General features: G+C 41.4%; 1 protein-coding gene across 2 annotated transcripts; it reads right to left on the bottom strand.

Annotated features, from left to right (window-relative positions):
* Window positions 1-162: 162 nt before the first annotated feature.
* Window positions 163-20,360, bottom strand: LOC135239581 (proline dehydrogenase 1, mitochondrial-like). 2 transcript variants are annotated; one of them, XM_064308324.1, is made up of 15 exons: window positions 19,694-20,359; window positions 18,157-18,365; window positions 14,427-14,461; window positions 14,191-14,229; window positions 13,367-13,516; window positions 12,710-12,774; window positions 12,378-12,494; window positions 12,001-12,080; window positions 10,316-10,397; window positions 8,574-8,666; window positions 7,837-7,983; window positions 7,325-7,500; window positions 6,873-6,971; window positions 5,895-5,983; window positions 163-3,106 (listed from the first exon to the last, which is right to left on the bottom strand). In XM_064308324.1, the coding sequence occupies exons 1-15, from the start codon at window positions 20,036-20,038 to the stop codon at window positions 2,916-2,918; spliced, it is 1,917 nt and encodes a 638-aa protein (XP_064164394.1). In that variant the 5' UTR covers window positions 20,039-20,359; the 3' UTR covers window positions 163-2,915. The 2 variants fall into 2 exon arrangements, with proteins under 2 accessions (XP_064164394.1, XP_064164395.1); XM_064308325.1 differs by lacking the exon at window positions 14,191-14,229 and having other exon boundaries at window positions 19,694-20,360.
* Between the last annotated feature and the right edge of the window lie 1,840 nt (window positions 20,361-22,200).

Genomic DNA, 22,200 nt, shown 5'->3' with positions numbered 1-22,200 from the left:
AATTGGCCAGGCTAATTGGACCCGGGAACGGGAGTGGCTGCACCTGTGCGTAGTGAGGTAATCAGTGCGCACAGGTGCAGCCACTCCTGTTCCCGGGTCCAGTTAGCCTAGCCAATTATATAATTCTAGTTCATTGCATTGCAGTGCATTTATCTAGTTCATTGCTGTGACTGAGAGACATGTTGTGCTTAATTTTACAGTTATTTTAATGAAGTACACAGGACATTTCATTCAGTTACCAAAAAGCAACACAAGTACCATTAAGACATTCATTTACAGGACAGGTCTTTTTGACTGGACCGCAACAGCGGGGCCAGCCCTACAAACGCAAATGTCTGTGACTGAGTGATGAAGTTACACCATTGGTCGGCCGAGTTATGAAGTTACACCATTGGTCGGCCAGATCACGTGCGTTAGGTTCAACCATATACTAGGTTTTAACCAGGTCTTGTTAAGACAGGTACGACAGCTCTCTCAGCCAAAGACATTCCAACACTGCCCTCTAGTGGCAGCTCTTTGGCACAGAACTGTCTACTACTGGTCTGTCAGGCTGTATGTCAGTGGTGTCAAACTCGTTGCCATGGAGGGCCGTGTGTATGCAGGTTTTCATTCCAACCAATTAATGCTGCCTTAATTGAGTCCAATTACTCATTCAGCCATATGCGTTTAACTGCATTGAAGCACAGAATATAAGAAAATTTTTATTTAGACAATGCGGGTCACCATAGACGTTGGGTCACCATTGTGCACAAACCTGCATCCCTAATTCAGCAAATAATTTAACTAATTATATAATCAAGATCTGAGGCTGGAATGAAAACCTGCATACACACGGCCCTCCATGGCAACGAGTTTGACACCACTGCTGTATGTGATATCTGGCTTCATTTCTTTGCTTAAAGCATGCATCATTCTCAGCACTTCACAGAACTTATTATCACTTCCAAACAGCTTTCAAAGAAAATTACTCAACAGTATTATGGTCAACAATATATGCCATGTAATATGGCCAATGATTTAGCAAAGAAAAGCAATGATTTAAATATGAAATAAAACAATGGAAAATAACATCACATAAATGTAATTCACCATACATTTTAAAAACGTGCAATGTTACACATGCACAATGCTACTCTTCTTTCCTTATTTTCAATAAGGTCCATTTTCTAACAAATTAACACATTCCATAAATTGTTTTCATGTTTTAAAAGATTACCACATGTAAGGATGTAAATATGCTGTAAAATATTCATATTCAGCTACAGAAACATGGCTTTAATACTGTATTAATCTTACAGATTAATAATGGTTATAATGTACCAGAGCAACCTGCTCAGCCCTGCTGTTTAATAATCTCTCATTATAAATTAGCACAGCCTGCATAAACAATATTTCACTATTTGTAACCGATCTAGTTTAATGTTGTGATTGTTGTGCTGCATGTGAAAATTAAATGGTAAATGGACTGTAAATAAAATCTTAAAACATGAAATCTATAAACCATGTTGTTATTTGTAGGAAGACACAGTTCCTTCCAAAAGCATGGTAACGCTATCCTTCTTACTGAATTCTTCTGAGCTTTCAGCTTACAGATTAGCTCTTTTTCAGCCATAGTTAGTCCTCTGACCTTCACGACAGCGTGTGCCACTGACTCCAAATGCAATATCCACAGATGAAAACAAAAAGGCTAAAACCAAGGCTAGACAACGCTGCCCTTTTATCTGCGGTCAAATCCATTCAAATGGAAACACATTTCCGCAACAGTTAACACTTGTTAGACATCCGTTAACTTACTTTTGAACTTACAATCGAAAATGAGGGGACAACACACATACAGCAGTTCTGTAAAATGGTAAAACACACCTGCATGCAAATACCATGACATAAAAGCTGGCTGTCTGTACTTTAGTCTCATATTCATCTTGTGATCGCAATTCTAAATGCCTTAGGTATATAGCTAAAATACGAACCAAACAAAATTCACTCTACTGTTGTCATGCTTTTGGAGGGCACTGTATCTGTGACCTATTTAAATACAGTATTAGCAATCACAAAAGTGAAGTTAAAACTTCTATTTAACAACGTTATTTTCTGCAAGGCAATGACCCATCAAAATCCTGGTTATACAACATCTTAAAATCCCATTTTACACCCTGGAGTTCCAGCTTTGTATTCACTGTGGTTCCTTTGCAATTCCTTTGGTGCCCAAAACCAAAAAATAAGTTAATTCAGCAGAATTCCTCACACAGTCAGTAAAATATTAAATGTATCATGTGCTTTTTTAGCACAGTTTCAAACTTGTGCCGGAAGCTTATGCACTGTACTATAAACATACTGTGCATGGAAGTCATAGCATAAATAACAGGTTACATATCACATGCAAATGATTGACTGTCTAACAGGTTACATCTGAGTGAATGTTAAATGTACATAGGTAGTATATCCAAGTGAGCACTACATTGCACTTGGTACCCATTAGACAGTGGCATGCTGGATATAAATTAAGCACTTCTGAATCAAATATTCACAGTACTTCTGATAATATGTGAACGCCAGAAGTTACAGTACTTTGGATCAACTCGTGTCTGATTATTTACCTCAAGATATTTAATATCTTGAGTTAAATAATCACATGTGATATTTAACTCAAGTTACTAGACTGAATCACGAGTGGCAGCTAGGAGGAAACAGACCACGTTGTTCTCGGCCTGTTCGGTGCTGTCAGCAATGGCCTGTGTCGGCCAGCAGGGGGCACCAGAGCTTTCGGCGAGGCTTGGTCTGAAGGCGCGAAAGCAGACGCTCCTAAAAAGTGCAGCTCGGTTGTTTTTAGAGACGCACGGATGCCTGTGCCCTGCGGCGCATAGACCGGAATGTTAGAGACGGGGGGGGGGGGGAGGGCGGTCGGGGCCCCTCCTTCAGTAGGCAGGCCTGTACAGGATCTGGCCGTTCAGCAGCCTGCGTTTCAGCTCTGTCCACAGCAGGTGGCGCTCTCGCTGCGAGCCCTTCATGAAGCTGCGGTTCTCCTGGGCGCGGCGCGACAGGTATGGGATGACCTCGTTCACGGGGCCGTACGGTACATACTTGTAGACCGGGAAACCGGCCTGGCCTGTTTCAGGAACAAAGCAGGGAGATGAGTCGCGTTTCCAACTCTCGATGTTCTGCCTAGCTTTGTTGTGTTATAGCACTGTTTGCTTTATTGATATATTTATTTATCTGACCGTCATTTAAGCAGTTCGGTTACTGAGAACACATTTTCTTGTCAGACAATAACATGGAAAAGAAGCATGAGTTCTAAAATACTTTGTACGAAAAAGGTTTGTAGAACAGCACAGAAATACAAAACACAAACATAATAACACAAGATTAAATACACAAAATTAACATACAGGAGAAAAAATAATGTGTGTTCAAAAATACATACAGCTGAGTCAGAATGATTTTTGAAGATCATTTCAGTCACGTGAAGCTGCACATTTAAGACATTTTTTCCCCTCTAAGGTAGTGTGTTTCGGGTAAACCCGTAAGGACACTTGCTTAATTTTATTTTGCTGATAAACTTTAAAATTTTTGATTTATAAATCATTTAAAAACTCATTCAATGAACTAATTCAACAATAACGGTTGAAACAAGTGCAAGTGATGGCAATGTAATGTAACCTGTAGCTAGCTGTTCATTGACGCAAGCACTGAGCATGCTCTGTTGCTGATGCCACGTTCTCATTAAGCTGTCTGGTTGTTTTCACCATCCACATACAGAAGCATATATGCTCGCTGGCATATGTAATTGCAGAGGCAAATGAGCAAAAAACACGAGGCTGAAATTAATTTATTTACAGCTTTTTACTTGTAATTGCTGGTCCTCCTTAAATAAATAAAAATATATTTTTAAAAACGGGTTTCTTATTTGCAGCTGCTTCTTCACAATTTTACAGACTGATTCAGAGCAGTTTTTAAATGCTTAAATTGTCTTTCGGCCACACAATACACACAATATATCAATTTGAACAGACATATGCTCTACACAAACTGATAGATATATGGTGATATATTGATATACGGTGCATAATGTGTTGATCCAAGGCATTTATGGCTGAAATATACTCTATACAAAGTGATTTTTGCCCAGCCCAGCACATGGTTCATGTTCAAAAGCACAAATAAAAACCAAGCTTCTCATTCACAGCTCTGGGCTTTAAGTATTATGGTGAATGCTCATGTGGACAATAGCAAGCTTTTAGAGGGCTTATTCATTCGGTGCCAGTCATAATGGCGCTCATACTTAAAGAGGAGCTCCTCCCCTCTTCAGCCAGTCTGTTTCCTGCCTGGCCCAGATGGCTTTTCTATGTCAAAAGTGGTGCCAAGATGGGTCTGCCGGCTAATTTAGCCCCCTTTTTTAAAGGGTTAAATCGTCTTTGGACACATATTACACAAAGTATATCAATGAAATGTGTATTTTTAAAAAACGTGCTGGGCCAGGCACACATCACTTCATATACAAAGTATATGTATGCTTTCATTGATATATGATTTATAATGTATGGATGATTTACTGCTGAGAAAATCTCCATATATTTGCGTTACCACAAACCGTTATGAAAAGCCACAGGGTCGCATTTTTAATCATTGTAACCATGGGCTTTTTAAACGTTTCATGCCATTTTTCAGTACACCAGTTTTCAGTTTTGTTTTAACGGCGCCAGAAAAAAAAAACATTTGCATGTGCGTTTGCATTTACAAAAACAAGGCGCAAATGTATCACCGTCGATCCAGTCTTTGCGACTTCTCCAAAATGTGCTCTCTTTGCCCGGTAGCTATCTCTCCCCCCCTACACACGGGCGCAGAGGGATAATGGGAACCAGAGTGACAGCTATCAATGTGAGCTAAATTGTTTTGAAACTGAAGGTAGACCTTTTTATTTATTTATTTATTTATTTTTTGACGTGTTAACCCATTCCTTTTTGACATGTTAAAATGTGATGTGTTGAGGTGTGTAGGATGTGTGGAAAGCCAAGCATATCTGACGTTAAGGGGCGTGTCACAATCTCATGAATGTAGCGGAAGGGGTCAACACACTCGCAAAATGTCGTAGTGGTGACACATGCCTTGATGCAATATGCTAATTTACATGCAATTCTTGCATTGCTATTGGCTGAGGTTCTTCTACGAGTGCTGAGGTCGGCAATAATGTCGTGTTGAAACGGCACTTTTTGGCGTGTCAACTGGCCAAATAAAAAAATAATAAAAATTGATGTATAAATTATTTTAAAACTCATTCAATTAACTAATTCAAAAATAACAGTTTGAAACAAGTGCAATGTAATGTAACCTGTAGCTAGCTGTTGCATTGACGCAGGCACTGAGCATGCTAATGTCACGTTCTCATTAAGCTAGATGGCACAGTCTGTCTGGTTCTTTTCACCGTCCACATACACATGCAGATATGCGGGCATATGTAATTGCAGAGGCAAATGAGCAAAAAAATATCCTTTCGCCTAACACGAGGCTGAAATTAATTTATTTGCAGCTTTTTACTTGTAATTCCAGGTCCTCCTTAAATAAATTAAAAAATATTTTTTTAAACTGGTCTCTTATTTGCAGCTGCTTCTTCACAATTTTACAGACTGATTCAGAGCAGTTTTTAAATGCTTAAATTGTCTTTCGGCCACACAATACACACAATATATCAATTAGAACAGACATATACTCTACACAAACTGATAGATATATGGTGATATATTGATATACAGTGCATAATGTGTTGATCCAAGGCATATATTTGCGCTGTCAAAAACAGTTATGAAAAGCCACAGGGTGACATTTGTTTGCATGTGTATTTGCATTTACGAAATAAGGGAAATTTTTCGTTTTTTTATATTTTTGACGTGATAGCTCACCCAGCGGGAAGCTGATCTGGTCGCACATGCCCAACAGCTGACCGAAGTACACCAGGCTCTCCCTGGGAGACAAACCCATCTCATTCATCCTGGAGAGAGAGAGAGAGAGAGGGGGGGGGGGAAGGGAGGAGAGAGAGAGAGAGAGCGAGGGGGGGAGAGAGAGAGATTCTTGGTTTACGGGCGGAGGCAGTGGGAGAGAGAGAGCTCAACACAACACCAATACAACCTCAACACAACATCAGCACAAAACCAAACAATGTACTGTATACAAAACAATGTATAAAAGCACAAACAGTAAAGTAAAATGACTACATTAGACATGCAAAACGCCAATAAAAATAATCAAATGAATAAATTAAAGCTGTCAATTTCAAATTGTTGGTTTTAAAAATGGGGACTTTATTCTTGTAATTTCAAACTGGTTGTCGAGAGGGTGAGAGGGTTTGGACATGACTGCCCTTCCCTTCTCGCATTCAGTCCATTCATTTTATGTGTCCCTCATAGTCTTCCGTTTCCCTCTCTAATTTTCTCCTGACCAGTGTTTTGGTTTACACTGGTGAGTGAATTAAACCAGGCAACCATGGTGAATGTTAGGACAGATTCAATAAAAGCTCTCTAGAATGCTTGAAGGACTGACTGGTTGACATTTAATCTTCGTTGTTTAAATAGAAAGAATAAGTGTGACTGCCAACTGCAGAGAACACCTATACAGGTAGCTCCAAAGATATCTTTACTGCTCCTCCCACTCTAGTGAGAGAGAACCTTTAAATAACCTGAACACAACAACAAATGACCCCTCTTAGTCATCCTGGAGGAAGAGAACACCCTCAACACAACCCTGTACGTACATATATTACCAAGTACTTTGGCTCTGACAGCTGTTATTGCAGTATGCAGGGCAACATGTCTGTGGAACCTTTTTTCTCTGTGTTGAGCTTGTCTTAAGGACAGGAAAGGCATTAAGCAGGAAATCTTTACCTCTGCAGGGTGTATTTGACTGTGTCCTCGTTGTGAGATGCCACCATGACATTGGCCTGCCTGTTGTGTCCAACCTCCTCCAGAATATAATCCAGACACCTGCACACAACAGCTGGAGTCAGTTGTCCTCATAATTAAACACAATTATATTCAGTTCATTCTCTTCCTTGAGGGTCTTCACGAAGTTGTACTCCTAACCAGTAACAGAACGGCAGTTGGCAACCGCATTTGTAGTCAAGTGGTTAGTTACTGTACTTGTGGTTGTGTGGTTGGTGACCATACTTGTGGTTATGAGATTGGTGAATGTACTTGTGGTCATGCGGTTGGTAACCATGACTACAGCCATGCAGCTGATGACCATACTTGCGGTACATGCAGTTCAGTTGATGACAGTACTTGAGGTACATGCGGTTGATGACTGTATTTGTGGTACACACGGTTAATGACCGTACCTGTGGTACATGCGGTTGGTGGCCTCGTAGTCGGGATTGATGGGGTCCTCGTAGCCGATCTCTGCCGCACGCCTGCGCTCCTGGTCCATGTATGCGCCGCGCACCAGCTTGGCCCCAAAAAGCCACCCCTCGCGCCGCGACAGCTCCACGTCCAGGGACACATTATCATAGGCCTCCTGCAGAAATCACAACACGGGCGCACAGCTCGAGTTAGTCACTCACTGGCCTCCAGATAAAAGCTTTACGTTTATTTGCCAAGTTATGAGTGTTTTCCTGTGGACTTGCAGTTTATGGCTGTGAAGAAGACAAAGAAGAAAAAGAATTTGGTGATGAAGGAGACAGAGAAGATGGAGAAGAAGAGACTATTCATTTATAGTACACGTTCACCTCTTTGGTATAGTCCCTTCCACATAGTACATTAGCAGGGATTCAAACCTGCAAACCTCTGAACACCATAATGCACCTCAAGAGAACACGCCCGTGCTGAATAACCATGACACTGAGAGACTCGCCTTCAGGTAACACTGGTAGGTGTTGAAGATGACGGGTCTGTGGGTGTTGAAGATTCTCTGCATCTCCAGGGTCAGTCGGCTGATGGCGGGCTGGAAGTAGGTCTGTTCTGCGTCCACCATGAGTCTAACCCCTTGTTCCTCTGCGTACTGAAATAGGACCCACCATCAGTACCTTCACCCCAAACTTCTAACGCCACCTCAAACCCTCAAAGTCATCATCCCAACTGTTTAACACAACCCCAAGTTAGCTGGGCCGATCTTGTTTCATTGGTTTGCCAGTACAACTGTCTATATGGTTTCTTATGGCTTTATAGACATTCATATAAACAGTAATGTGAATTGCAAGGTAAAGTGTGAATTAACTTTAACAGATTTACAGGACTGCTCAGGGAAAGAACACAGTCAAGATAATCATGGTTTTAGTGCTACGCTAGTACTGTATGCTACACGTAACTGACAAAAGACTCATTTTGTTGGCAAAGTTGTCAGATTGGTTTTGAATGGAATGTATTCACAGCTGAAAGGTTATGCAATTTGTAAAAATAAAAGTTTAACCGATGAGCACTGCAGTGCATCTGTGTAAACACATGATTAATCCATGCTGTGTTAAGAGAAAACCCCACTGTTCTTCTGCAATGAAACTCTGAGAAAACAGCCTTCGCTGCAACTCACAGTGAGGAGTCAGCCAATGAAACAGGACTACGGAGGTTACATAATCTCCCTGGGCAGTGACACACCTTGGCTAGAACATCCATCCTCTGCAGCATTCTCTTCATCTGTTGCTCCTCTTCCTCAGTGAACTTATTGAGCAAGGGCTCCAACTGACCTGTCTGAGAGAGAAAGGGAGGGGGGGGAAGAGACAGGGAGAGAGAGGGAGTAATGGAGATATAAAGATAAGAGCAGAAGGAGAAAGATATAAAGACATAAAATTAAAGTGGCTCCAAGTGCAGAATTAAAATAGCTGAAAAATTATTGAATTCTTTGTAGAAGCAGTGAAGCAGGGCTGCAGACCAATATTGTTCAGTGTTTGATCTGCTGGAGAAATACTGTCAGAACTGGGCCCCGTACAGTGTGGAGGAAAACCTCCTCTTAGGTTGGGTGGGTGAGTTGGCGATGTAAGAAGAAAGACTAGAAACTATGATTTCTTCTAATAATCTTTTGTTTTCTTCTTCTTATCTTTTTCAATTTCATAGGCCTATGGGAGGTCTCAAGTATCATAAAGATACACAGAGAGCTCTCCGAATTACGCTTTACATCCTTTTTTATACAATCAGATCTCCTTCTACCATGATGTACAGTATCTTCCCTCTAAAACAACCAATCCCAGCCTAGGTCACACTTATGTTTCACCAGCTAGTTTAACAATAACTAATATATAATCTTCAATTTCAATTAATGACAGATATTTCACCACACACACTTACAGAGGTATGTATATGCGTGACTTAAATAACAAGTATTTGTTCTCATTATTAACAATTGTTTAATCTTCCGGTTCCAAAGTACATGCACTTTAAATGCATTCAATACATGCTGTAATCCAAATGAAATATTTAACTCATATACAAACACACCAGCATGTTCTAACAGAATTTGTTTATATTATTACTGTTGCTATTATTAATTTGATTTTCATTTATTCATTTTAATAGAATATAATCTATACAACTAGTTATAGCAAAACAGTTCTTTCTAGGTCGGTGTGTCCTTTCTCTTCTCTTGCAACTCAAAGGTCTTCTGCACAAGACTGTTTCCCATCATAAGTTACTTACAAAATTTCAATAAGTAAATGTTTGCAATTTTCCTCCTGCAGTTGGGGTCCAAAGATTCTCTAGATGGTATGCATCAGTCTTTCCTTAGTTACAACTTCTAAGACATAACACAGAACACCTGCTATTCTTCATCGATCTTCACATAATCACATACATTTAACTATATTCTTGATCTTTAATAAGAAGAAATTTAAAAACATTAAACCCTATAGAAGAAGCATACTTCCACAACAGTAAATTTGAAAGAGACACATTCCAAAAAAAGCACAGATGTCAGGAAAGCAGTTGTGACTGTCCTCTAGACAACATTAGCTTTGAACTTACATCAAGATGACCTCAGACTGACACTCAACAGCAAGAGTTTGGGGTTTGGGCAAGAGCCCAAACCCAAGAGCACAGCTCAGAAAAGTGTCCCCGCATTCAGCTTGTTATGAAGCTCTCCAGACTACCATTAACCAGCTTCAGGTCAGCACTGCTTCACAGCCCGCTAATTACAGTCAATCAAATTATCAAACTAATACAAGTATTTTATCCAGAAGCCTGTATTCCTATTAGAGAGGGAGCAGTGAAAGATGAAGAGCCAGACTCTCCTGTTAATGGAGGTTCGGGGCATGCTGACTGTGCCACAGCTGCAGTGCTGGGTCAGCTGGGTGTCAGTAATCACATGCACAGCTGTAATCATCGCCACCTCTCTCTCTCTCTCTCACCTCCATGTTGGGCACAAGCAGCAGGCTGGAGATCCGGGTGCGGCTGTTTATCAGGCTGTTCCAATCCAGAAGGTCTATGGTTCTGCGAACACAGAGATACTGTTAATACCGTAAGAGACTTGTGATTCACGCTGCTGCAACAACAGGCGTGTGTGTGTGTGTGTGTTACTGAGTTTCAAATGTACTACTGTGTGTTTTGGACTGAGTTTCAAATGTCCTTTGTGTGTGCACACATACATACAAATTATTTACACATTACACACACACTTCATTCTCTCTTACTGAGCTGTGCTATGCTGATGACTATGACCTGGTATGTCAGACTCCAGAAGTTGTGAAAACCACAACATAAGCAACTGCCACAGCTTTTCAAGGTCACTCTGTAAAACCACCCAATCCAACAAAAACCAACCATTTATTCACTGTTGCCACTTTCAGATACTTTGGAAACATCCTGTCAAGAGAGCTGCACCATATATGAAGAAATCCTAAAACTTCTTCAAGCAAGCATCTGCTATATTAGGTTACCTTCGGAAAAGGGTCTTTCAGAACAGTAACCTCAACCTGGACACCATGCTACGTGTACTGGCCAGTTTGTATTTCCACCCTGTGTCATGGGTGTGAAACTGGACAACGCCCAGCTGCAACATAAGAAGCCTGGTGGCCTTACACATGAAGCAAGACTATGTTACACACCAAAATCGCCAGCGCTAACTGCATCCTCTACCAAAATTAACTTGCGCGGCTTGAACGTAATCCACACGCCTCATACAGCGCCTCCCCCTTAGAGTCTATAAATTATGGAGTAATAGCAGTAAAAAGGAGTAGGGGCACCCTTTGCCTTCCGAACGATTCCAATCCTTTTTGCAGTGCTGTCAATACAAGGTGTGAAATGTGTCGGTGGGGATAGGGCTAGTCTTATAAAAGGAAATCCTCCAATTCTTTGAGGCGGAAATCTACTTTTCACCCTGTACTCCAGAATTTCCAGTAATGGTTGAAAGATCTTTAGATCATCCGATTGTGAAGGACATGGAGGAAGTTTTGACTTCATCCTGAGCTTCATAAAACTTCTCTTGAATTTGTCTGGCAGTGTTATCCCAGAGTTATTCAGGGATATCATGAAGAAACAGTGTTTGCAGCATAGGGTGCACCTTGTCTTATAAAATGGCTTCATATTTCTTGGCCATTATACAACCATGCAGAGCAGTCATTGGACCCAATGGCTCCCACAAGACGGCTGACCAAGCCATTACAGATCTACTACTGTTTAACAGGTGGCAACAGAAATTGTGGGCTTGCTCCAAAGGTAAGCCTCTCCAAATGTAGTAAACTTAGTAACATATGATTTTTTTCCATTGTTCAGGCATCCAGGTTTTGTGTTACATGTCTTAGTGCATTAGCATTGGATACAATCAGTTTCCAAATGACAGCCCAGCCAGAAAAACTGGCTCTGCCAAGCTCAGGATGTACAATTTTTGTTGCAATTTGGCTTGCTTCAGTTCTGTGGCAATTTTTGAGGCCATAGTTTTGGGCCTTTGTAATTGTGATTTTTTAACTTCAAAGTTAAAGTCCTTTTTCATGTGGTGTTTCCATTGTATTGTCCAAACACTGTTTGTGCGCTATTGACTGAGTGTGTGTGTGTGTGCATGTATTACTGACAAAATTTAAAAGTTAAATATGTTTACCCTGAGGAGCTTAACTTCTCTCCAGTAAACCAGTTCTGGATGTCATCTTTGGTGGCCACACCCAGTTTAGTCAAACTTTCCTGTGAATGGAGAGATGACACCCAACATTTGAGGCCCAGATGCATGTGCCATGGTAACAAAAACAATCAGCAGAATCAGTAGGCTTGTGTGAGCAAATCCGACCTGAAAATCTTCATCAGATTTTCCCTGACAAAGACCTATCGGGTCGAAATGTTACAGTAATAAATGGACACATTTTGGCAGTAAGGATAACAATCACTTAGACCAGTGATATACAGTGCTGAGAAAAAGTATTTTCCTGATTTTCTCTATCATTGTATATTTGTCACACTGAATGGTTTCAGATCTTTTCGCACCTGCAGTTGTTCCAGCTCCAGCTTCTGCTTCAGTGCCTCCATGTTGCCTTTTCCCTGCTGGGCTGCAAGGAACCTGAAAAACTGCCTCCATTTCACCAGAACCTCAGAGAACTGCAGCTGCAGGGGAAGAATCAGAGTCGCGAATCTATCACACAAAGCCACGCTGTACTGATTCACTGCAGGCGAACACAGGTTACCGACCTGACTTTCACACTGTCTTTCCCCTCCCCAAATCACAGAGCAGTTTACCAACAGCAGACCAATCAGAGAACTCATTTTAGAATTAACCAGTCAGAGAGCAGTGTAATCCTGGGTTAGCAAACCCCACTCACCAGAAACTGAGGTCGTCCCAAAGCCGTCATCTTAATGGCAGTGAAACCATCCTCAGAACTTCCCCCTGTGAGCACAGAGGATATAACACTATAAATACAGCTGCAAGCAGCAATGGAGGGGGCCAAGCGCTCACAGCCACAAATACCCAACTGCCAGTGCCATCGTGTACGTCCTTAATTTTTTTGTGTTGGTTTTACATGTCAACATTTGATATCCTTCAATGGTTGTATGAATGAATTGTGAACATAATGCATCATTATGTAACTTTTTAAGTAGAACAAAATGTTGCTATACACTACATTGAAGAACTTAATAGTTAGGGTTAAAGGTCAAACTGTTTCATTATGCAGTAAATTATTAATTTGCATTTAAAGGTGCTATAGCTAACTCTAACATTCACAAATCATTTTTTTAAAACAAGACATTCACAGAGCATGCAGAAAGATGGTGACTAAAAGTATTTCCTTTTATAATAATTATATTGACTTTCAATTTGTCATTTCAAATGTATTTTAAGGTTCACCCTTAACAGAATGAGCCACTTAACAGTCCTCAAATATAAAACCTTCACTCACAATAAAACAACACATATCCGTCTACAAACATCAGAAAAACAGTCCTTTCAGTGTGCGTAGGGCTTGACCCTTGACCCTGACCTGAGGCACGAATGCAGTTGAGGAAGGTCTCCAGGTGGTGGTCGCATTTGGCCTCGTTGGCGTAGAAATACGTGCGGGCGCTGATCACCCCCCCGCGCCGGTCGCCAAAGCGACGGTGGGCCTGGTACTTCTTCTCGCGGTGCTCCAACGCTGCGGTCACAGACCAGCACGCCAGATCAGGACCGCACGCCCAGGGCGCCCCCAACACCGCGCCCACACAGACACAGAACACAGAACTCCTCAGCAGCCCAAAACTGTTTTATTGCCCAAACAGAGGCACCTCAAAAAGAGTGTTAAGAGCAGGAACCCCCAAAAAAACAGGAGTCAGAGCTGGAACCCTAAAAAACCAGGCATCAGAAGCGAAAGGCAGAAACGACAGGGAGGAGGCTGGTCTGAGCTGGTTAGAGCCTCACTCTCTTCCGTGGCTCAGCAGCACAGACCAGTGGCACCTGAACCCCACAGGAAACAGAGGAGAGGCCCAGATTTAACATGCCACCGTACAGCGTCAGCACACAGCACCATGATGGCATGGCCCACAGCTGGCATAACACAGCAAACGTGACCAGCCCCCTCACTCAGCCAGCATAACAACCCTGCTCACATCCCAAAACACACACATCTCACCGCTCACATCCCCAAAACACACACATCCCACCGCTCACATCCCCAAAACACACACATCCCACCACTCACATCCCCAAAACACACACATCTCACCGCTCACGTCCACAAAACACACACATCTCACCACTCACATCCCCAAAGCACACACCTTACTCTGCATACAACAAACCACAAAGCCAACATGATTAGAGTTACTGTACACTCATGCTCTGGACAGTAGGCCAATCTGTGACTGTCTTCTGAAACACAGAAACACATCACTGCTTCAGTACAGCATCCACCAAGCACCTACACATTCACAGCCACCTTCGAGATAACAGGCGAATGTGTACGTGCCCACACAAACACATTCACAACCACCTGTGAGATTACAACCAAATATGCACATATAACTATTTTTAAAAAAACAAATAAATTAATTAATAAATTCACTCACCAGGCTCTTCTTTGTCTGCCTGGGACACACATGAGCTGAAAAAGCAGATGTCAGATGCCGTTATTTAACCTGCTATATTGTGTCGGGGAAGTGAGGACTAAGTAAAATGTGTTTAAAATGACAATTTCTGAATTCAGCCACTGTAACCAAAAGCACACTTTTTTTAGGGTGCCCACTGTTGTAACCATATCACCCTGATACACGCGAGCAGAAATTTCATTTCATTTCATTACAGAGGGCGGTCCTCTCAAAGACAGACAGCCAATTGACGGTCTCTCTGTAATGTTTGTGAACCAATCTCAGTTTGCCATGTTGAAAAAAACTGACTTCATCCCAGGAGTTGATATGCTTTGTTTCATCAGTGAGGAGCGAATTTGTGTTCAGTAGCGGTCTTTTTATTTGCCGTCAGATGCGTTCGGGTAGCGTGAGAGTGTCAGACAGCCTGAAAGCGTGAGTCATGTGTGAGGCAGGGCTGGGGGTGGCCACTGCTCACGTGGTGAACAGGCAGGAAAAACATAAAAGAAGTGTTGGCTAACCGCCATTTCTTGGTCCTAAAACGCTAAAAGAATAGAAATCTTAAAGAACAAAAACTGCAAAAAAAAAGAGGAAACCAAAACCAAAACCACAAAAACATGGCGCACACACCCATGCATTCCCCAGCTCCCAAATGCCTCTCCTCTAGGCCTGGGAGCCAGGACTGTTAATGCCTCTTATAGAGCCCATAATTAGGTCAAGGGTGATGTGACTGTAATGAAACGCAGCTGTGACCACACTTGTCTGTAGGACCGGGCCCCCGGTGGACAGCACCCTAATTCCCTTCCTGGCATCACACATGCCAAAAGCGTGAGAGTTGACAACCCCGCCACCAGGTCTCAAATCAGAAACCAAGAAACCAAGGAATTCAGTCAGGACCACTGTCATTAAAGTAAGATCTCTATTGACAATAAAGGAAATACAGTTATGTTTGGCGGTATGGCTCTGTTCTGGAGCTCTCCCGCCAACCACGCAGCCCGCGTGGATAAGGCCGGGAGGCCAGCAGCCAAACCCCCCTAGAGGGGTACACACAGAACAGATCCAGCAGCAGTGCAAATTCTTAACACATAGGGATGGAGCTGGGGTGGTGGAGGTGATTTAAAAAGCAATGTGCAGCAAGCTTGCATGCAGGAGGAGCAGCCGAATGAGTAGAGGCAGACTGCTTAAGTAGACCGCCCTGTTATGTGAATGTACTGTGATAGGTCAACATGAGCCATCAGCTGATTCAGCCGGAGCGCTTGACTCTTGTGGCCTGCCAGAACTAACGGGATGCTTCATCCATGGGAGGTGAGTCAACTGTATGACCAACTGCTTCAATTGACCCATGAAGCGCTGAATTACAACATAACACAGTACACCCCACAGCTCTCAGGGGCCAGGGATAGCACCGCTGGCGTACAGCACTGCAGTTTGTTTGGCTACCAGAAAGAATGATGTTCAATTTCGCGTAAGTACAGAGGACAAATGCAAATATGTAAAGAGGGAAATGAGAACATTTCATTACATTACAGTACATTACAGGCATTTAGCAGACGCTCTTATCCAGACCGACATACAACAAGTGCATTAGTTCAAGGTGCAGAGGTGCAAAAGAAACACACTAGAGTGAAGTAAAGATCGTAGTGCCAGAAGTGACCACATAGATCAGGACTCCAACCCTGTAGGGTAACCTGTTCAGCAAACAAACAAACAATCCTGCCAAGTACAAACTAGCCCTGAAATCACATTTGCCTAATCAGAATCAGACAAAAACAATCCTGCCAAATAAAGACTAACGTGATCGTATTAGCCTAACTAGATACATTGAGCTAAACTATGGGCTAGGGAGGGGTGGGGAGAGGTGCAGCCTGAAGAGATGAGTCTTTAGTCTGCGCTTGAAGGTAGTCAGATTCTCTACTGTTCTGACCGCCACGGGAAGGTCATTCCACCAGCGAGGGGCCAGGACAGACAGCAGACGCGAGCGGGAAGTGAGTTAGTGTGCCAGTTATCCCTGCTACAGAAACTTGCTAAGCAAGTACATCCGTATTTTTGGGACGGTGCCGGTCGACTGTTGCACAATCAAAAGTAGCACAGTCTCGTTCAATATTAAAATGAAATTGTGGATATCTTTTTCAACGAAGAGTGACACAGAGTTTTAATGAAAGAATGAATTTCAGAGGCCTCAAGAAAGACCCAACCTCTTTCAATTGCAGGGTGGGAAAAACACATCTCCCTGGTAACAGGGAAGAGTTTGTCAGTGTCCCAGAGCAGCACAGTAAACAGGGTGTAGCGTAGGGTTGCGCAACATCAACTTTGTTTTTCACATTTTACAGCATTGGTGCTGACTCTGATGTCAGACTAGGAGAGGCAAAGTGGAGAGGAAGTCTCACAGTCTCCAGAGAGTGACACAGTCACTATTTAGACTCCCCTTTGGAACCAATGAGGCACTGAAGTGAATTTAGGAGCCGGGTTTCCTCAGAGTGGCTGAGTGGGGTTGGGAAGGAGCACACGTGTGATACCTGGCTTACAGAACACACCACAGCCTCCTCAGTTCCATGTTACACAACGAGCCGGGCACGTGAGCGCACTGGCTGTAACATAATAATACTGCCGGGGCGGTCCGCCCCAATCATCAATAGGGCTCCGCCACTGTGTTCAACATGGGAGGGGCGGGGTCTCCAAGCTGGGAGCCAATCAGACCTGAGGAGGTATGTGCTCGTGTGCTGAAATGGGGCTTGAAGAAAGACTGGCAGAGGTGTAGCTCACTCTGCACTAAGACACTGAGTTTATGTAGGGAAATAACCCCTATCGCAAAAACACAGTGCACCATCAAATAATTCATTTAATTTATTTGTTTATTTTACAGGGACAATGCTCATTAATGACATTCCTGTAACCTCTCAATCCTGTCCACCCTTACGTAAGAGCAGGGCCAGGGTTCTGAAAAAGCAGTAGACGTGTTGAAGGCCTTCCACGCCAGTAAGAATTTTGAATTTGACAATGCCAAGAATCCCTCTACATAGAACACGGAAGACATAGCTGAACGCGGGAGACCACGCTTAACGACACATGAGGCATACCGTTCTGTTTACCTTTCAGACAGCCAATCAGACGCCTTTCTCTAAGCTGCCACTGGTGCAACGTCCTTATAAGGCCGTGTGTACTGGATGTCATTTTTTACATCAAAAACCACTGATGCACAATCCGCAGATGTAAATACAACAGACCATGTTCCCAGAGTGGGGGTGATGCAAACATAATGGACAGTCAGAGTTAAAAGACGGCTGAAATTTAGGGAAGGGTACATTATCGTCATTTTGCTATGTAATGTTATGTTATAATTTGTGTTATGTTATTGTTTTGGATGTTCTTTACACAAATCACCAGAGAAAGAACTGACAGATTCTTAGCACATTAGCTCCCTTGAAGCTTGTTTTACTACATAAAACACCCTTTTCACCCGATTACATCAGAGCTGCATCGTGCGCAGGACTCTCAGTCACAACTGCACCTGACAAGGCGTCAAGTTTCAGGTCTCAAACCTGGAGCTCAAAACGTGAGCTGAATGTGTCCATGAACAGTTGTGTAACAGGGTCACAGTGTGTTCATGGTGCAGTTTTGGAATGCTGTTACGCTGCAGTTCTGCATTTTAGAATTCAGTTGCAGCAAAATTCTGAAATGCGGTTGTGGTTGCGGTTACGGTCAGTGTAGCACTCACTCCATCTCCTTGTTCTCGGCCTCCTCCTGGGTGAGGTCCTCCTCCACACTGTAGTCCAAGGCGGATCCCACCCCAAACGCTCGGTTCTTCCGGACCAGTGGCTTGATGCTCTCCTGATCCTCTCCCCCCACAAACTGCCCGTAGAACGTCATCTTCATCAGCCACTCAAACATCTTCTGCCCCAGCACCTTCTTACAGAGATCCATCAGCTGAACACACACACACACACACACACACACACACACACACACACACACACACAAAACAACACTTTTACTGAGGTCCATATGCAAAACACACACATAACAACACTTTACTGAGGACCATATGCTAAACACACACACACAACAACACTTTACTGAGGTCCATAAGCTAAAACAACACTTTACCGAGGTCCATAACACACACACACCTTACTGAGATGCAACAGCTAAAAACGCACGAATATGCTTCAGTGACCATCGGCTACACAGACACGCACACACAAACAAAAAACACACTAGTTTGCTAAGTTTCATCAGCTACAGACACACACAGAATTATTCAAACTCAGCAACTCTAACAAAGTTAGTCACATTGGATGCATTAGATTAATTTAAAATTTTAAAAAACTAAATGGAAGAACTTTAAACAAACAAACACTGTAAATCCATCTGATTTTTAATCAGTTACCATATAATTTCTTCTATATATTTTACTGCTTTGCTTTTTGTACTTTAGGTTATATTGCCGTTTATTCGTAACTTTCCCATATTCCCCTCTTGGGAGATACATTTTTAAGGTAGAAACAGTATGGGAATTCGAGTCCAAGTTTGAGGCAGCGCTGGATACTCTCTATTTGATTTTGTTTTTTGTTAACAACTCTTCAAGGAAGTAGTCTAATTATTACTATAAAATTCAAGTTATCCCGTTGAAATTCAATTTCTTCTGGCACTAATTTCTTCCCATTTTCATTATCTCAAGTCGATACGCGTCGCTACTTCGCAACTCTGAACAGAAATATAGATGAGAGATCAAAGGATGCTGATCGGTACAATAACTATTAAAAGCCAAATCTGAGTAAGACGGACAAAATACTAATCTTTAAAGAAATAATCTGAAATAGCTGTAATTGCTTATTTTACAATGTCAACAATATTTAGTTAGGGCATATGAAATTGTAGTTATGGTATGGTGTCATGCACAAGGCCTGCACTAAAAAAATAGAGTTGTTAAAAATAATATTTTCTTATTCAGAGCGAGTGATGCTTCTGTCAAAATGATTTCGTAAACTTGCAAATTGAGAGCCTATGGTCTGGACCAGTTTGCGACCCTACGAATAAAAAATTGGTATCCAATTACATTGTTGCAATTTATTGCTTTTCCATTCGGTCCTACAATGTGAAAGTTGTGTAATACTGTAATATCCGCGCGCGACAAACATAGCGGATTGTTTTTCAACTTGGTAGGACTATAAAGCCACCACATGGGTAGGGTACTGCGCTCATCGGATGACTCATAGGCTACTGTGAAACTTAGCCGCCTTGGTAAGCCATACCTCCTTGTTCTTGTCAACCAGGAAATCATAAGTGCAAAGTTTTAAAACCAGAAAACTTCTGAGTAGCTCGAGCGTGTCTTTGCTCTTGTAGGCTTCTTGCGTGTTTTCAAAGTCGATGTAGAACATGTCGGTCTGGGTGGTGGGGACCGTGCTCGTCTGATTGATCAGATCCACCAGCGCAGGTTTCTTCACCACTGTACATGACGACTCCACAGGGGGCTCTTCCACCGGGGCCGGGTTCCTTGAGGCTAAAGTGGACCGCAGCCTGTGGCTTGAGCTCACGGTGCTTCTTAAGATATCTGACCGTGCCCTTGCAAAGGCGCGCGCATATTTCGCATAAGACATTGGACTAAAGGTCTAGGTTGCTGAGAAAAGTAAGAGTATTTCGTGAGAACGATGGTCTGATTCCACTCTCTCGCACTCCCTGTCACAACATCATATACCAGGTACAAGAACGCCCATATGCAAATACAGCAAATGCCGCGAAGCACTGATTGGTGTATGCTCCATGACGTAAACATACAGACTAATTAGTTCCCGGTATTTGTTTTCTGGTTATATAACTATGTGGAATTTTCGAATAAATATTTAATTCCAGTGACGATGAAGGAGTATGCCATAGTGTTTGATGCAATACCTATAGGACTTATAAGACTTATACAAGGATTTGTTTTTCATGAGAGGTGTCAAAACTTCAATTTCAGCATCTTGCTGAATGGTGTATGAATCAAAGATAAAAAATGTAATAATAATTATATTAGGAAGCTGTGGACTGAGCCTGCTTTTCCTCCTGCAAAGGCATACTGGAATTCTAGATTTAATAATATCAATTGGAAAATGATATGGAACCAAAGTAGAACATATTGTGTCACTAACAAGGTCCGAGAAGTGTCTTTTAAAATTATTCATTTAATATATCCAGTTAACCAAGTACTGTTAAGATTTAAAATCGATATCGACGTTAAGTATGTGTTTTGTCAAACTGAAAATGAATCTATAAGTCATTTATTTTATGATTGTATCTATACTAAAATATTTTGAATAGGTATAGAACATTATTTTTATAGATCTTCAGGAGCCAAGATTAAACTTGATTTACTTTATTTACTTGTTTTTGATAAAGATTTGGATCATAACAAAATATTTATGATTAATCTTCTTGTTATGTATGGCAAATATTATATACATAAATACAAGTGGGCAAAGGAAAAGCCAAGATTTTTTTGTTCAAAATTGAATATTGAATATTGAATATTATATTAATTAATATTATATTAATATGTTGCATAGGATAAAAAATAGCAAAGCAAAGTGAACCCTGAATGTGTGTGAAGCTTTATGTATTTTCGTTTGAGAATGGTGTGTACCCCTGACTTTAAAGTTAGTAAGTTTATATATGTTTATATGTTCTGTTAAAATGTTTACAATAAAAATAAAAAATGAAAAAAGTATTTGTTTTCTGGGTCACATTTTCTGCACTGATTTTTTGGCGGGTGTAATGACTAGGGTAACCATTTTTTCCAAAATAGTTTTGTCACCTGCATAAATGTACCTTTGATACACTTTCTTAAATTGTCAAAGTTCATATAATACATTTATGGATCATTTTCTTTAAAAATATACAGTATAATGCCCCTACACCCAGGCAGTAACTGAGGACATGGTTTACCTTACCTAAGTCAGGGTCACTTTAGACAGAACTTTACATTTTTAAGCAAAGTTTAAAAAGCAGATTACATTTATAGTTAATATGCTTTCATATGGTGATTATTTTAAAATGCACAGTAAAATGTCTCCAGCCTTATCAGACCACTAACACATTTTTATTAATTGTCTATTTAAGTTGACACAACTAAATTATACATTAATTTGTATTGTTGTATCGATTTAAAAAAAAAAAAAACTTTAAAAAAATGTCAGTAAAATGTGTTCAGCTTTTATAAGCCATGCCGTGTCACGTGTCACTTTGGTTACATTTACATAATAGAAATGATCATTTTGCATTACGCTTTCCTACGAGGTTAATATAATTTTAAAAAATACGATACAATAAAATGTCTCCAGATCCACCACAGTGTTAACTTTGAGCATATTCATCCATAATCGTATCACTTTGGTCAGACCATTCATAATTCTTTCATAAATTGTCAATTAAAGTTGACAAAAGTCTAACAGCAGATGACAGTTATAGATATTACACTTTCCTAAGGTGTTTTTAAAAAAAAAAAATTCAGTAAAATGTTATTGGAATTGGCAAGAAAAAAAGAAATCACCCGTTTGAATGTTTTTCTCCCCCCTCACCTCACTTGCTCTTTATTGTGGATTCAGGCCTGGTTTTTGGCCAGTCTCTTCCTTTTTTGTATTTTCTCTGTAAAAGTGTTTTTGTGACAGCATCTCTGGAAAAAGCACAGTGCAAGTAAAATAGAATATGGGGCATGCCCCCACCAAGGCGTAACTTGGCAGGATGGCATACCTGCCATCCCAATTGAAGTTGGCATCTGTGCTTA

Source organism: Anguilla rostrata, chromosome 14, assembly GCF_018555375.3.
Source record: "Anguilla rostrata isolate EN2019 chromosome 14, ASM1855537v3, whole genome shotgun sequence".
Taxonomy (NCBI): domain Eukaryota; kingdom Metazoa; phylum Chordata; class Actinopteri; order Anguilliformes; family Anguillidae; genus Anguilla; species Anguilla rostrata.
The sequence above is the reverse complement of the archived record's forward strand: the minus strand, read 5'-3'. Positions and strand labels throughout refer to the sequence as shown.